The sequence below is a fragment of the Alexandromys fortis genome, unplaced genomic scaffold (genome assembly GCF_014885135.2).
Source record: "Alexandromys fortis isolate MF-2015 unplaced genomic scaffold, M_Fortis_MF-2015_v1.1 scaffold_38, whole genome shotgun sequence".
Classification (NCBI taxonomy): Eukaryota; Metazoa; Chordata; class Mammalia; order Rodentia; family Cricetidae; genus Alexandromys; species Alexandromys fortis.
In genome coordinates, this window is record NW_026067916.1 from 12610749 (window position 1) to 12628299 (window position 17551).

At 43.1% G+C, this 17551-nt stretch overlaps 1 protein-coding gene across 1 annotated transcript in view; it reads right to left on the reverse strand.

Annotated features, from left to right (window-relative positions):
• The window catches only part of Reln (reelin), a 420580-nt gene that overhangs the window by 27936 nt on the left and 375093 nt on the right, over positions 1-17551 (reverse strand). Inside the window, exons 47-52 of the mRNA XM_050139698.1 lie at positions 12020-12160; positions 10698-10875; positions 8558-8751; positions 6864-7120; positions 3686-3840; positions 2098-2312 (exon numbers count right to left, since the gene is read on the reverse strand). Coding sequence (XP_049995655.1) covers positions 2098-2312; positions 3686-3840; positions 6864-7120; positions 8558-8751; positions 10698-10875; positions 12020-12160 — 1140 coding nt within the window. The remainder of the gene's footprint in view (positions 1-2097; positions 2313-3685; positions 3841-6863; positions 7121-8557; positions 8752-10697; positions 10876-12019; positions 12161-17551) is intronic.

Sequence of the window (17551 nt, forward strand, 5' to 3'; positions counted from 1 at the left end):
ACCGAATTACATTTCTGAAGTTGTACAGAAGGTGAGTGAAGGTGTTAGCATGCAGGCAGCCCGCAGGCATTTAGGAAACAGTAACTTCTCAATTCCTTGAAGATTATCAATAGTCTCAAAGTAACTGTGGTAATTAGAAAACAATTTTGAAAGGGTGATATAAAAGACAATTTCCCAGAGATTTTTAATTTCATCATTGTTCTTCTATGTCTTCTGGGTAAAAAAAAAGCTCTAATTAAGCTTATATTAAAATAAAGTGTATTAAAGAACTTTCTAGGGTGATTTAAATGTTCTGCATCTCCTTTTATGTGGTGGGTACATGGGTCACACGACAGTAAAAGTCCTTCATCTGAACAAGTGCTACGTTTGCACAATGTGTAGATTATATATAGAATGTGTGTATATCATAATACACACACATAGAGACACATAGACAGAGACAGGGAGACAGAAAGAGAGAGAGGAGAGAGAGCGCATAGGAGGCAAAACTAATCCATCGTGGGTCCCCAGCATGCATTTCGTCCCAGATGACTCACTGAGGGAAGATCATTTTAACATAATTTCCCAGTCACTAAGTGATTTAGGAACGGGCTAATTTGTACCAATGGGATTCAAGGAGATGGTTGTTCTGGTTCTCTGAGAAAGATAAAACAACCCCCTCTCTCTCCCACTGGACACAGGTAAGGGAGCATTCTGGTCCAGTTTTCTGGCAGCCATCTTACATTCAAGAGGGGACCCTCTTCAAGCTGAGAACAGCAGCTGTGCAACCGGCAGAGGGAGGAGAGAGCAAGACAGTGGTGTCCCTGAAGTCATTTAGGAACACATAGAACATTGTTATTATATTTACTTTTGTATGTGTATGTCGGTGTTGGTGTGTAGTCCCAGGGATCTCACTCTGGCTATCAGATTTGGCAGAAAGTGTCCTTTCCTCCTGGCCATTTCAATGAACCTTAAAACCATTCTTAAATATGCAAACCAACCAGTCCTAGGGTCTATTCATCTTTACATTTTTTGATATAGATAAAATGTGTTTCTAAAAAGAGCTTTAATTTCCATTATGTGTATCTGCACACATTTGTGTGTGGACTTTGTGCACGTGTGTGCAGTATCAGCAGGGGCCAGAAGAGGGCAGCAGATCCTCTGAACCTGGAGCTATGGGGTTGTGAGCCACCCATAGCTGCAACCGGTTGTGCTAGGAGTCAAATTAGGGTCGGCTGCCGAGCTGTCTCTCGAGCAGTAGGATACTTCATTTTTAAGTGAGTCACTGTAGGTTGGGGTCTGATCCGGTCCAGGAAACAGATGATGTCGTCAACAGGACTGGGCAGGCTGTGCACACCGCTCTGTTCAGAGGCTCAGTCCTGCTCATAAATCATGGTGTTTCAGCAGAAGCCGTTCTACATAGCCAGACTCTGTGATTAATCTAGTAGAAGCACGCCTGTCATTTTGCTAAGTGCACCTCTTTTCTTAATTTTACAGTGGATGGGAATCTTTGAAATCTCTTTAAATTATCTACAGACTTCCCAGAACTCCGCTTAATGGCCACGGTCACCACTGATCCAGGCTAATCGTGTCTCACTGCGGGTGCAGAACACGGTGCTCCGTGGTAAGAGATAAGACCCAGGAGCCACCTGACACACATGGCTGAAGTTAGAAGGTGCGCAGCTAACGTGAGTTGGGATTTGCTCCTTGTCCTCTCAAGGATTCGGGCAGCATCTTTATATTGGATTGCAGTCTGCAAGGCCAGTAAGGTGGTTAAGACGAGTCTCTGCATCTGGCTTCAAGGCAAGCATTTGTTCTGTCCCTACTTGACGGCCCTGGTGTTTAGGAAAGAGGAGGCCATGACAGGACCATTTACTGAGGACCAAACCCTCAAGTCTGAGGATTACAGAAGTATGTTCACCATGGCAGTCACCAACCAGGGACTCTAGAGTTAGGGCAGAAGGATGTTCATTGTGGTAGACACCAATGGGGGACTCTAGAGTTAGGGCAGAAGATGGCACTTTACCCATAATGGTATATAATTTGAGACTAGACAGCAGTCCCCATGTTTGCCTTCTGGATGTTTGTAGCCATGTTTTATTTTAATTTTCAACTTACTTTCCCATTAAGCTTTCAGGAAGTGGGTAGGTGATCCTTTTCCAGCCCTTCGTCGGGAAGAACACAGACGGCTGTGAGACAATCCCAGAGCATTTTGGATCGGCAGGTAGGCACTGAGGGACCAGATAGTTCCAGCTCACACCGAAGTCAGTGGAGTACTGCACATGAATTTGGTTCTGGGCAATCTTTTCAGACACTTTGCATCCAACAGAGATCTAACAGACAGAAAATGAAGACCGTCAAGGCATTAAAACCACATTAACATATTTCATCTCCAAAGAACTGGCAGTAGAGAGGCACAGATCCCTTGATATCTACGGCCCTGTACTTTCAAGTGTGTTATTTGTTTTGTTGATGGACAGGGGGGACGTTGGCATGGTTACTCAAGGTGACAAAGCAGAGAGCATGCCAAGAACATTGTGTAAGGATTTGGGAGAGAAGCAGAGGCCTGTGCCTCTGCCACGCTGGCTGGGTTCCCGGGAAGGCCTGTGCCCACACTTACAAATGGTTCTGCTAATGGCCTGGCACTTAGGTATGGTAGAATACCCGACCAAGAAGGATTGCTAGCAGCCCTGCCGATGTTCCTACTTTGTCATACGATTTATAATTCTCAATAAATCACTTTCGCCTGCAAGCAAGGTGCAGCGAAGCGACAAGGGAAACACAATGCCTCTCACACGGCAACAGCCACAACGTGTCAGCTCTGCAGACACAGGGGACTCTGGGGACAGAACACAGAGGAAGAAATGCTGGCCCAAATGCGACCCCAAAGCTGCTCTTGGCATGAATTCTAACCATGCTGTTATAGTCTGTAATTTTTGTTCTACAGAAACATCTTAATAGCTTCTAGAAAAAGTAGAAATAACCATTATAGATTTAGTCTTGTAAGAAACAATTTAACTTTTGCTTTTGAGACAGGATTTCACTATGTAGCCCTAGCTGGCCTAGAACTCGCTATATAGATCAGGCTAGCCTGGAACTTACAGAGATCCATTTGCCTCTGCCTCCTGCGTGCAGGATTAAAGGAGGGCACCAACACACCAAGCCAACATCCTTTTTTTTAAAAAAATATTTATTTATTTATTCATGTATTTTATGCATATGAATGCTCTATTGCATGTATACCTGTGTGGCAGAAGAGGGCATCAGAACACATTATAGATGGCTGTGAGCCACTATGTGGATGCTGGGAATTGAACTCAGGACCTCTAGAAGAGCAGCCAGTGCCCTTAACCACTGAGCCATCTCTCTAGCTAACTTACTTTTTATATAGTGATTTACTTCATAAGTTGCAATCAGTACCTTGAATTTTCTAAACCAGTATTTTTTTTTCTGTAAGTATATAATCCTGATTGTCACTATTTGCTTTTATGCAAAATCTGAAATTTTACCCTTAAATAGTATAGAAGCACAACATTTTTAATCATTAAACACTATTTAGATGAGCTTTATGCTACCTTAAAATCAAATTTCATTTTTCAAAGTACATGTTAAGTCAATGAAATATTGGATGGCCTTTATGATGTTTCTCATTAGTTATGTTGTTGGCGCCTGGTTGTTTATGGGATTGAGACCATGATAATTTCACCTTGAATTGCATGATCCAGCCTTCAGTGGGAGTCAGGTCGTGGGTCACTGCATACACCTCTCGTCCATCATGGCTGCCACAGATCATGACACCGTCAGGGGAGTCACAGAATCTTTCTACTGTACAGTCATCATGAAATAGCCAGTTCTCATTCACTTAAAAAAGGACAAAGAAGGGATGACAGACTTATCAAGCAGTTAAAGTAAATACTCACTGTAACCAAGTCCTAGAATTAAGTAGAATTTTCTTTTACATATACTATGTTACACAAAATAAACACTAATAGAAACATCATGTTACAGCCATGGATATTATAAATAACTAACATATTCCTAGTTCATTTTTGAGGGGTTGAATGGAAAAGACAATGTCTCACTATTATAGCTCAGGCTGGCTTCAAACTCAGGATTGATTCTCCTAAGTCAGTCTCTTGAGTGTTACATATTATAAGAATGTACTACCATGGCCAGCTCCACAATGTATTTTGAAATAAAATGTGTGTCTATCCATCCACCTACCCATCTAGTCATCCAGCCATCACCTGTCCATCGACCCATTGATCCATCCACCCACCCATCTACCTACCTACCTATTGTTTTTTGGAGACAGGGTTTATGTAGCCCAGGGTGGCCTCAAACTCATGGTGATCCTCCTGTCTCTGCCTCCTGAGTGTTGAGATTACAGGCAGAAACCACCATGTCCACCTGTCTATCGTCAAGGAATCATCAGAATTTCTCTCACACACATAATAGAACTATTGCAAGTGGTTCCCTGTTTTCTTCTTTGCCACATCCTGGAAACCACTATCCTTGGATGAAAAATAACTTTGGAGGCCCAGACAGTATTTGAGAAAAATTGAGCTTTGCATTGCGTAGTTTGTCATAAAGACTAAGTTTGAATCCTAAATTGTTAAGCTGTGCTCAGCCTGAAAAAAATTAAGGTATAATATGAAGAGATTACCTAAGAAACTCAGATTAATATGGACGTGGTCCTGAACACTTGTAATCCCAGCACCTTGGAGGTGGACACAGGCGGATCAGGAGGTTAAGGCTAACCTCAGCTACATGGCAAGTTTGAGCAGCTTGGGCTACATAAGACTGCTCCAACAACACAAAACAACATCAGCAAGAAAGAAACTCTTATTATCTCTAAAATGCTAAGTTTGTTTCACTAACATTCTTTATTCTTGTATCTCAGGCCCGTCTCCAACCACAGCCCTCCTGCCTCAGCTTCCTGAGAGCAGGGGTTACAGGTGTGTACCACGGTGTCCAGCTAAAATTTTAGGAACCTCAGGGAATAAGAACATTTGGTAAAGGTAGGGATACTTCAAGACTTTTCTGTTTGCAAGGATGGATTTGGTCATGATGATATAGTAGAGTCACATGATCATATGATATCACGTGATATGCTAGTGTCACATGATCGTATGATATCACGTGATATACTAGTGTCACATGATCGTATGATAGCACAAGATATACTAGTGTCTCATGATCATACGATATCACGTGATATACTAGTGTCACATGATCATATGATATCACGTGATATGCTAGTGTCACATGATCGTATGACATCACATGATATACTAGTGTCACATGATCGTATGATATCACATGATATACTAGTGTCACATGATCAAATGATATCACGTGATATACTAGTGTCACATGCTCAGACAATATCATGTGATATACTAGTGTCACATGATCGTATGATATCGCATAATATACTAGCGTCACATGATCATATATTATGTGATGTACTAGTATCACATGATATCCTTACAAGTGAAGTAAGATTAGTTGGCCTACATAGTCACTAATAGCAAATTATAAAGTACAATGACATTTAAAACTAGTAAACATTTATCTTCTCAGGCACATAAGAATTCAAAACAGAAAAATCTCACAAAAAAACCCCAAAATCATCAACAACAACAAAACCACAGGATTCAATTTCAAAGAAAAAAAAAAAGCAAGTTACAAAACGCACGTAACTTGAGATCCTAGCTGTGTTAAAAGCATACAAAACACTAAGATGATATTAAAAATACTGATATTGGTTATCTCCTGGGTGATTCTAATGACTAATTCAGTATTTTAAGTTATTAAAATTCCTTAAATTAAATTTTCCCCAAGGTATGCCATTTCTCTGGAAAGTTCTCATTATAGTAAAAGTGGCCATGCGATCTTTTTTTGCGCAAGGCGGTAGAGCTGAGCAGGGAGCGTACTGTCCAAATGGCTGTTGCAATGGTTGGGTAGGCAGTGTGAGGTGGAGGTAGACCCCCACATCACCCACCTATCTGAGCACACTGCGTTTCATGTAGTACCGCCGGTACATGTGGGGTTGTGAAGCCATAGACTTCGTATCAGATACCACCTTACGCTTATGAGATACCACTTTAAGCTTACTGTAGTACTATAAAATGACAAACACTCAGATGAGAATTGTGTGTGGTCCTCATCATTTGGTAGTCACAGTGAATAATCCCCGCTGAGGATGAAGGATGAGAAGCAAGATCATGGAGCCCGAGGCATGATCTGAATCACGAAACGCCACCGCAAATGGGTCCTCTTAGAAAATACAACATTCTGCCCTCAGATGTGAATAAAGGAACCAGAAGGATGAGGCAGGAGGATGACTGTAAGTCTGAAGTCAGCGTGAGGTTCATGGTAAGTTCTAGGACAGCCTGAACTCTAGTTCAGGAAGGCCCGGACCCAAACACTACCACCACTGACTACAATAGGCCAGGAAATGTTTTTGTTCATCCAAAGCAAAAAAATAAGAAACATAGAAATGAAAATATGTCCCCAAAATTTTCTATCCACAAACTACTGTTTATGAAAGTAAAGATGAGACACAATGTTTAATGGGGAAAATTGACAGGGACAAAAGAATAATGTTCTTGACTCTGAACCTCATCTGAACACCCAAAAAGGACCCAAATTCACCGTGATCATCTCCTCCTGCCCCGGTGCATACACCGTGATCACCCCCTCCTGCCCTGACGCACACACCGTGATCACCCCGCTCCCCGCCGTGACGCAAACATCGTGATCACCCCCTCCCGCCGTGACGCATACACCGTGATCACCCCCTCCCGCCCTGACGCACACACCGTGATCACCCCCTCCCGCCCTGACGCACTTCCGTCCAGCATCAGTGAACAAGTCACCTGAAGTCTTGTCCTCCATGAACATGTCAAAAGCAATTCTTCCCACGGGGCCGGCGTCTGCCGGGGAGCGCTCATGTTGGGGCACGGGGGCACTGCTAAAGGTGTCCAGCATGACTGTCCTCTGGTCGGCAGAGCCCGAGATGAGGACGTTGTCAATGGCCCAGTCATTCTGGTCTAGGCCGTCGTGTCGCGGCTGCCACCAGCGGAAGCGAGTAGCAATCTCTTTAGCATCGGGAGGGAGGAGGATATTCACGAACCTGACGGAAAATGATGAGGGTGAGAAAAACATACAGGTTAAATATTTCATACGAGGAGACCTGAAACAGCAATGAAATATTGTACGTCCCAGGGCAGTGAAGTGAAGACATTACCCAAAACTGTGTGTGTGTATGTGTGTATGGGTGTGTGTGTGTGTGTGTGTGTGTGTTTGTATGGGTATGTGTATGTGTGTGTGTATGTGTGTGTATGGGTGTGTTTGTATGGGTATGTGTATGGGTGTGTGTGTATGTGTGTATGGGTGTGTGTGTATGTGTGTGTGTATGGGTGTGTATGGGTGTGTTTGTATGGGTATGTGTATGGGTGTGTACGGGTGTGTGTATGTATGGGTGTGTGTATGTGTGTATGTATGTGTGTGTATGTGTATGGGTGTGTGTGTATGTATGTGTGTGTCTGTATGGGTGTGTGTATGTATGTGCGTGTGGGTGTGTGTATATGCGTGTGTGTATGGGTGTGTGTGTATGTGTGTACAGCTGCATGTGCAGAGATGTATGTTGGCAGATAGAGGGCAGAGGTCAATGTCGAGGGTCTTCTTCAATTCTCTCCATTTTTTGAGACAGTGTCTCTCACTGCTGCCCTCGGAGCTCCCGGAATGGCTGGCTGGGTAGAGAACTCCAGGAATCCTGTCTACCTCCCCTATTGGGATTCCAGGTGGGTACTGCCTGACCTGGCTTTTAAACCATGGATACCAGGGATTCAGTTCAGTTTCTAATGTGCCTGGCCATCTAATCCTTCCCCTCAGTCAACAGAGTAACCGAGACTCCAGAAAGGCATCATCGTATGTGGCCCCTCTTTGGCTTTTCTACTTGGCTACAATGACTGCTTTTTGTCTTTGAGAATATTTGGTCCATATTTGATGGCTGTTTAGGGTCTTTTAAGAAGGATGTAAGAGGCATCCTAAAGATACTGCCATCTTTGTTTTTTTGTTTACCCTAGGCAGACACTTGGTAAACAAATGTTTGTTTCTCCAATGTTTTGAAATTAGCATACACCCAGCCTCCATGATTTTTGAAATTATCATATATCCAGGCTCCATGATTTTTGAAATTATCATATATCCAGGCTCCATGTTTTTGAGATTAGCATACACCCAGGCTCCACGTTTTTGAGATTAGCATTCACCCAGCCTCCATGATTTTGAAATTAGCATACACCCAGCCTCCATGTTATTTTTCCCACTGTTTATTTTCTGTTGGCATTCTGATCTAGTAATTAACCTTATTCTGGGATACGGAAGCTAATTGCTCTTAAAATAAAAACTCTGATTAGTTATTGTACACCCCCAGGAAGCTCTTCCTGCCTGTCTCTGAGGTGTCCTTTACTGATAAGTAAGTTGAAGGTCCCCTCAGTCTCTGACAACTGGTTACTGGGAGCCTTCCCAAGGTTGACAGCCTGGTTACTGCAGTTCAGATACAAACCCAGGCTTGCTGTACTGATCATAGAAAATCTCCATCAGCAAGTTCCAGGTGATGCCCCCGTTGACAGAGTACTCCAGGAGGACCCCTTGGTTACGGTTGCTTGGTGTGATGAGGCATCCGTACATGAAGTAGAACTGGATAAACTCAGCGTTGGTGAGATTCAGATCCACAGTGACCAGCAATCTGCTGCAGCCCTAAGAAAAAGGAACAGAACGGGGGAAAGCAGCAATCAGGAATCTTGGCTGCAGATCGCAGACTACAGCTTTTCTCTGGCTCTGTCGCTCTGTGTTTTTATCTCTCGTACACTAGCTTCTAGCGTGGACCCCAGCTCGTGTCTGTTGAATTTTCAGATTTCAGTAGTGAGACTTACATAACCAAGTGTTATATATTCTAAGGAGGTTTTCTAGTAATATATTTTTGTATTGTAATATATATATATATATATCCAAAGCAAACGTTGGAATTAAAGTAACTATCCAAAGTTTTTATTAATTTATTTCCAATTATCAGTTAGCATTTGCTAAGAAGCACCAGTTGCTAATGAAGTGACATTTTGACGTGGCTATTTTTTAAAATTTAACTTACATGTGTGTGAGAATGTCTGTGAATATAAGTGTTAAATTCCGCCCAAGTGCTGGATTCCCTGGAACCGTTACTGACCGTTGGGACCACCATGCGGGTGCTGGGAATCGAACCCCGGGTCCTCTGAAGAGCAGTCAGTGCTCTTAACTGCTAAGCTATCTCTCCAGCCGCCTTAGGTAAATATTTTTAATAGGGAAATTTTAAAACGACCACAACTGAAAAAAATTATATCATTTAATTATAATGAGATAGTTACAATGCCCCTTCAAATGGTTTAAACATTATATATTTATTTAAATGTGTGCGCATTTCCGTGGTTGTTTTGTGTGAGTGTATGTGCACATGGTGCGCGGGGTTACATGCCCATGTGTGTGCATGTTCACACGTGTTCATGTGCATGTGGAGGTCAGAGGTTGATGTCGGTTGTCTCCCTCCACCACTCTCCACCTTATTTTTAGAACAGAGTTTCTCACTGAACCTAGGGTTGGATTAGCTAACTGACTAGTCTCGCTGGCCAGTGAGCTCTGAGGAGCTGGCTGTTCCCACCTCCCACCCTCACCCCTCCCACACTAGGGTTACCTAGGCTACCAAGCTTGATTTTTATAGGGATGTTGGGGATCCAAGTCTTTAAACAAAGCAAGCATTTACTGACTGAACCATCTCTCCCCAGCCCCAAATGTCATTTAAATATTCATAGTTGATTTAAAGTCATCAATATTAATTATCAATTATCAATATATTAATCTTGATAGATAGGTGTTTGTCAGCTGAGCATATGTGGACATCCTGGTCATTCTCACTTCTATTGAGGTAGAAGAGTGTCTTGAATATACATACTTAGTGTTGCCAATTAAGAAAAATCAATATGATATATATATATTTTTGTTTCTCCTGGGTAAAATATTGGATATTGCCACCGATACGAACTCAGCGATAAAGTACAGTTTAAAAAAAGAGTTGAGTGTGAATTGGTTATTTTTTTTATAAAAGTTAATTTGCCTATCTAATCATGATACTAAAGAAATCAAACATTTAAAAAGTTAAAATTTGGCAGCAAAATGGAATGGCTGTACATTTTTTCAAGGGAAAACTTTCCAGCATTACTTCTGACACTCACAAAGTAATACGCTATAAAATAAATGTTCGGTAATTACCAGCGAGCTACTCTCTCTGGGGTGATTTACAAACAATTAGGTGTTGCTCGTCCATTCAAGGAGCAGGGAAGCTCATTCCCTGGGCTGCTGACTCTTCAGTATCAAACGGAGTTATCAATTATGGCTCCATCCAGACGGAGCCCCATCCCCAACACACACTGCACAGGTGCCCCTTTCTCAGCATGGAAATCTATGACAGTCCTTTAAAGATGTGTTCTTAAACATCCCCTGTGCTCATGCCCGCTGAATATTTAATAACCTCAACGCAAGCTTTTGGTAGGGAAATTCTGGAAATGCTCAGTGCTGTTGAGAGTTCAGATCACGAGCAGGCATTAAGGGCAAAGGCGTCTCAGGGACTCAGCTTAAAGGGCAGAAAACAGAGCAAGCGCCAGCCCAACTCTTACCCCACTGAAGTGCAGAGCCAGTCCTGAAGCCACGGCTCCACACACGGTACTCAGTTTCCCACCATTCACAGTCAGCCAGTTCTGGTTGGAGGGGGCGCGATTGAAGTTGTCTTTGAGCTGTGTTGGAAGGGAGGTCTCAGGCTCCTCACAGTACAGGCCTCCCCACTGCTCATCACAGCTGGGTGTGCAAAGAGAAAGGTGCAGTCAACAGCAAACAAAGCAACTTTTTCCTAGAGCAGGTCGATTCAATGTGGCTGTTCTTCACAGAGTCTCAGAGCCAAAGATCACCTGCTTTCCTGAACAATGCCCCCGGGTTAGAGCCCCTCCAGGCTTTCCTAAAGTAGTGAATAGGGTTTGCAGGTGGAAGAAAGAATCACCTTTAGATAACTACTAACATCTTATCTCATGGGAAACAGTCTCAATAGCCTATAAACTACAGCTGCCAAACCAAATTGCTGGGGGATAATAATATATGAAATTGGTCTTTTAAGCAGAAGCTTCCAGCCATTGAAATACCAAGTGGCCGTGTGCTAAGTAGCTGAAGATGCTTTGGATAATCAAAGCCAGTCCTGAACAGAGTTCTCAGCTCTCTGTTTAGGACAGGACCGGGAGGCTGTCCAGGGCCCTTCGGAGTCATCCTGGATATGGGTTCCGGTCATTAAACAAGGGCCGATTTCCCATGTTTATGGAGATTAGTGGAGAAGAGCGTATGGATTCTCTATTAGCTTCTCTACACTAACCAATCAAACAGCACAATCTTAGAAAACGAAACAAAAAGGTTGTAGTGCACGTGTGTGCGCGCGCGCACACGTGTGTGGCAGGTGCTTGCTCACACATCCATCCAGATGCTTTAAAAGTAGATACTTCCAATGATGCTAACATCTACAAGAATGATATAGCAGGCTGCCTCTCAAATATGCCTACTGACTGACCAGACATGTCTATACTTTATTATGCAAACAATGTAAGAATTACCAATGCATATCCGGACTTAATATTATTTTTTGGCGAAAATATAATGAACTCCTAAAGTTTTCTATCATCTTTCTCAGGGCTCAAAGGTACCATAGAAACAGAAGAAAAATGAATATAGTCCATTATAATTCAGCTTTCTTTTGACCATATAGCTGTTTGTTGCTCAGGCGCCAATCCCTACGTAAGAATGCAGTTGTAAAAGCCATTAATCCCACCATTAGTTCAACATTCTACTTCAGGAAAGCTCAAAGGCTAAGGTCACTGGGGAGCGACGGAAAACCCAGCTTCCGAGACCTGCTGGATGGAATACGAATAAGGCTATTTAGACAAGAAAGATTCCAACTTACACACAGCTTCCCTGGCTGCATCTCCCGTGGCCACTGCACATGTCTAGACAACCATCCCCAATGTAGACGTTATCTATGGCCCACGTCTGCTGCTTGTCGAAAGGAGCCGGTTGGTGCCAGCGGAAACGGGTGGCCTGAGACCTTGGAGGAGGAAGAAATTTACAATGAGGAAGAGCTCAGTGGGGAAATATATTCTGGGAAGCCCGAAGTGGGTAGCACAAAAGGACATGCTCCCATTCCTATTTTTAAAAGAACATTCGTTACTGCAGTAGCCTTAGCAAACCTCTAGTTAACAAAACTAAGCCAAACAAAAAGATTCAGCATGCATTTCTGCCCCAGGGAATCTTTCTGGGTAGTGTGAAAGAAGACCACATCAGAAGCGAAATCTAATCCTAAAGCTGGAACCTCAAGGGACTGGTAAGGGTCTGAGCTTGCTTGGCAGCCATTGTACGGACACCGGGACTGCTGTTGAGTTATGGAACTGGGAGGAAGATGCCTGCCCTTGAGCGACTAACCCGTCTGCCTTTAACTTCAGAACAGCGTGTGGACACCTGCATCCTCCTCACTCAGCGTCCCTGAGGAATTATCCTGATAGAAGGAAGCCTTAGGGGATGGGATAAACATAAACCAGAGAGATCAATGAAACTCAGGTAATTGTATATAGAGAACAGACGTGGTAATAAATAAGGCCAGGCTTATTTTACGTCGGTTAAAAAGTGAAGTAAATAAAAGTAACCTAAACGTTCTCCATTCCAGAAGCAGAAATGTACCTCCTCCTTCACGGTTTGCAGAGCACCTTGTTCAGCAACACAAATATGAGTTCCACGGCACTAGATGGCAGTAAAATCCAAACAATACCCGGGGCTCAGGCTAACATTAAAGACTTGTGGAGGAAATATTTTGTGTTTATTGAGCCATGTGTATTTAACACTAAAGGACTTAATATTTTGATTGCAGAATGTTTTAGAAAGGGAAAAAAGGATAAAATAACAGCCAGAGCCTTAAATTTTCTAAGGGAAAATAGTTATATGAAGTTTAGTAAATAATTATAAAAGAACAGCAGACTAGAACTAAGATTTTCATTCTAGGAAACAGCTCAGTTCAATTTATATCCTGAGATGCTCATTTCTGCAGATCTGGCTCTGCAGCTCCCATTCTGCCCAGCAGAAGTATCTCGACTCAGATTTTTCCGATCACTTTTTGTTGCACTGAATGAAATTAAGCCCAAAACTGATGTGTGATTCCCCTCTGTATGCTATGAACATGTTTAATGACCATTAGTTAATAAAGAAGCTGCTTTGGGCCTATGGCATGATAGAACATAGCCAGGCAGGAAATGTAAACAGAAACATATAGTTATAATTATAGTTTTTCTTAGCTACAACAAAAGATAAAGTAGATATAAATATTGTAACTGTAATTCTTGCTTGATACCAGTTTTGCTATATGTAATTTTACTATGTTAAAGTTAAAACTTTCCTTTTCATTTAGACAAAAAAGGGGAGGTGATATGGGATTCCCTTATGGATGCTGTGAATGTGTTTTGTTACCATTGGCTAATAAAGAATCTGCTTTGGGCCTATAGCAGGGAAGAACAGAGCAAGGTAGGAATTTCAAGCAGAGACAGATAGACCTAGGAGTTGGGTCTGAGTACAGGTCTCTCCTCTCCTCCCTTATGGCTTTCATCATACAGCATCACTTACTTGAGTTTCCTGAGCACACCAAACTCATTCCCACCTCCTTGTATTTGTGTTTCCACCAGTGAGTTCTCTCTCTGCGTGGTGTACCCCTCTGTGTCTCCAGAGTCTCACAGAGTGTTAGTCTTCACAGAGACATTTTCTTCATGACCCCTGTAAAGCTGGCTCGTCTCATTCAGACCCACCACAGCCCGTTCTTTCCCTGGCACTTAGCACCATTTAGCACCATCGGGAATGCATGTGAGTATGTTTTAGGGAGACGCAGTTTCTTCCTGGATCATTATACCGTCAGGCCGCTCTCGTGGGCAGTTCCAGGGGCAGGGAGCTGATGTTCAGGGGGCCCTGTTTTCGCAGGGAGCAATGTTGTACTGGTGCCCACCCTTACCACGGTTGGGCAACTCAGTGGCTCTGCCCTTTTGGATGACCGAATTCATTACTCTTTCTATACAGCAACATCGTGAGACACAGGGGAACCCTATGATTCCATAGCTCATAACCATGCACTCGGATCTGTAGCCAACATATTTATTCTCTCTTTTACTTCTGACTACAAGTTTTCTGAAAGGTAGGGTTGCCGTCTGTCTTCAGTCATTACAGATAATAATAAGTAATAAACTTCCCCTGTGCTCTTCATATCAGATACATGTTTCACCGAAGCCTCTGTCACGTTATATTTTAAAGCAGCTTCTCTTGTTAGATTACCCTTCTCCATTGATCAATCCGTTGTCTCTGACACTTACAAAAGGGATTTCACAAACATCTCCTGAAAGAATATTAAGTCGGCGGCAATAAAGATTCCTGGAAAAAGCAAATAAGAGACACCTTTCGGGGTGGTTGAGGAGGAACTGGAGTAGCTGTGTGGAACAGTAGCGTTGACGGCTGTTGGCGGGGAGAAGAGCTGAGAGGCCGCGTGGGCTGCCCAGCAGGGAGCAGCTTTCCGACCACTGGTTTTGTTCAGTCACAGTCTGGACAGAACGACTGAGGAGGGGACTTGAGAGCCAGACGAATTGCTGGAGGTGACAGTCCTTGTGCAGACTTCTAACTCCACCCCTTCCGGTCTATGCCACTCTCTGGAGTCCCACAGGAAAAGAATCAGTAGGGACCGTGTGAAGATGGTACTAAGACTGGAGTTGGCCAACGGGTCTCAAGATAACGGGGTGCTCTACTGTATTCTGGCACCAGTGAGTTCTACGTTCACGGCGAGCAAGGAAACGTGTAGACACAACAAGGAGGTCAAATTTGAAGCGCGATGGCTTTATATTCTTATATTACTAGTGATATCTAGTAATCACACACTCCCAGGCGGTGATGTGTGCTCATTCAGTATTATTTTACAGTATTATTTTACAGTATTATTTTACAGTATTATTTTACAGGAAGAAGCAGCACTTTCGTTAAAGGAAAGGAGTACAAAAAGTTCAGAATGAGAACACTGGCGTCGGACTCAACCTCTAAGCCTTTCCGGTAGAACAAGAATTCCCAGGCCTGCCTGGCCTCCTCGTGAGAGGGACCAAATCACTTAGGTCTACGTGCTGACACCTTCCCATCTGTAAAGCTCAGAAAATGCAGCTTCTCGACTCACAGGGGTGTTGTGAAAATTAATTAGTTCATGTTTACCAGGACCTACGAGTGCTTTGGCACATCCCTCGGCAGGTGTCGTTGCTTATCCTGAAGGTCCCTTATAATGATGGCCGCTACCAGCTGCTGCTTCTTGGAGTTGGAGGAAAAAACGGCCCCAGAGCCAAGTTCTTATTTCACATAACCTCAAAATCTCCCCTTTTGATTATTTTCTGAATTCATGCCACTCCCTCCCCATCAACACACGGAAAGTGCTTCAAAAATGTACACTGGTAACTACCCACTGCTGAACAGCTAATGTGTTACCACAGACAACACCGTGTCTAGATGTGGTCATTCCGTGGGCCTCCTCCCTGTGGCCACACCTTTTAACAGATCTCAGTGAACATTTCGTACTCTGAGCTTCTGTAGGATGACTCCTTTCACCCAAAGAGACTTCCATCATCACCCTGATGAGAAGAACGCCTTTGAGAAAAGCCGTGGCTGTCATTTCCGGTCTCTGCTCCCTCAGTGATGTTATCCCTAGATGCACCAGGAACCCCGCTAGCTCTCTCTCTCTCTCTCTCCTCTGATGGAGCAGGTAAAGAGACGCACCAGGAACCCCACTAGCTCTCTCCTCTGATGGAGACGGTGAGGTGCAGGGACCTCACTCTCACACCAATTTGCTAACAAAGCACTGTGAGGAGGCCCAGATCACTTGACTTGTAATAAGTATGATTATATAGCATTTATCCAGCCTCCAGGAATATTTTGAATTTCTATGAAGTAAATCTTTTGAAACTTTATCGCAATGCATACAAAAACCAGCCAGCGGTAGGAGAATTTGCACGAGTCAACTCCACCAGGCTTTTCTTTTCCCTTGAGAGGGAACAAGTAGTGACGTTTGTTGTGTCCAGGTAGGTCCAGCCACTGGCTGTGCGATATGGGGAAAGCAAAGGACCTGGCTCTGGCCAGCCATGTCTACAAAAGGAGGAAGAGATCTGGAGGCTAAAGGAGGCTCAGGAGGTAGTTCAACCCATTACTTTATGATCGGCAAACTTTGTGAGATAAAAAAAAAAAATCTGAGTATCAAACATTGAAGAAGTTCTAAAGACATTGCCCTCTCTAGCTGTGATAGCTGCATCATAGCGTCTAAAATGCTCTTCTCCTCCCATAATGTGCGCTGAAATCTGCAGTGGAAATGCTACAATGTCTAGAATTCGCTTCACAATAGCGTGGGGGTAGGAGTAAGTGGGGGTACTCAATGTTGGAAATGCATTCAAACTAGCTAGAGTACCTGGGAATGCTGGTACATGAGTCTCTTAACTTTATACGCTTGCCTTTTAAATAAACAAAAATGTAAGCCAATAAAATCCCTTTAAAAGCCTAGGATATTTTACATTTCAGAATTAGAAATAAAATAAAAAATAAATAAAATAAAAAAGGAATGAATATCATCTTTCAACAAAATAACTTTTAAAAATCAATCGTGTTAAAAAATCACAGACAGCAATAAGAAAAAACTATAATATTCTGAATAAACCTGCTGAGAGCTTCAGTACATAGCATGAGTCACCAAATACAAGAGATCTTCTACAGTTTACAACATTTCTTTTCTATGGAGGATGCCAGTACGTGCAGTAGGATCAAAAACCCATTGCCATCAGTAGGGAATCTCTTTAACAAAACAAACTCATGACTCTCTTGGATATCTGAAGAACACAGTATGTGTTTAACTTAGCGGCTGGATCTGTGTTCTTTACTCAAAGTTGTATGTGGGGGTGTCACCGAAAACCAGCCTTTCCTTCCGAATTTATTTTGCTTTTGCCCCCTTCATGATCATCCCTGTCCTTCCACACACTTGTCCTTTCTCGTTTTCCTCTTTAACGTCCTACAGATATTAATCGCTTCCCTTCTGTGGCTGAAGGACCCGGCTTCCAATGCGCTCCAGTTCATCTCCAAAGAAGATGGTGCCTGCTGGGTCACAGGGGCTGGTAGGAGTGGATCATTTTCAACCTGACACCTTAGCCTACCGTGGCCACTCCTTCCGCCCCTTTTCTCAGTGGATTTGAGTCACCTGCCCTTCCAGCGACTCAGCCTTTCTCAGCTGACATCTGAAGAACCACTTGAAGCACCTGCTATTTTTAAGTCTGTGTGGTGATGAAGAAGAAGGCAGATCCAGATCGGGAGATGAAGTTGTTTTTTTGACATCATCCTATCTTGCCTTCAGTCTTTTTCAATAACCCAAAGCTTTATTCTATTCCATTTTCCCAGGACC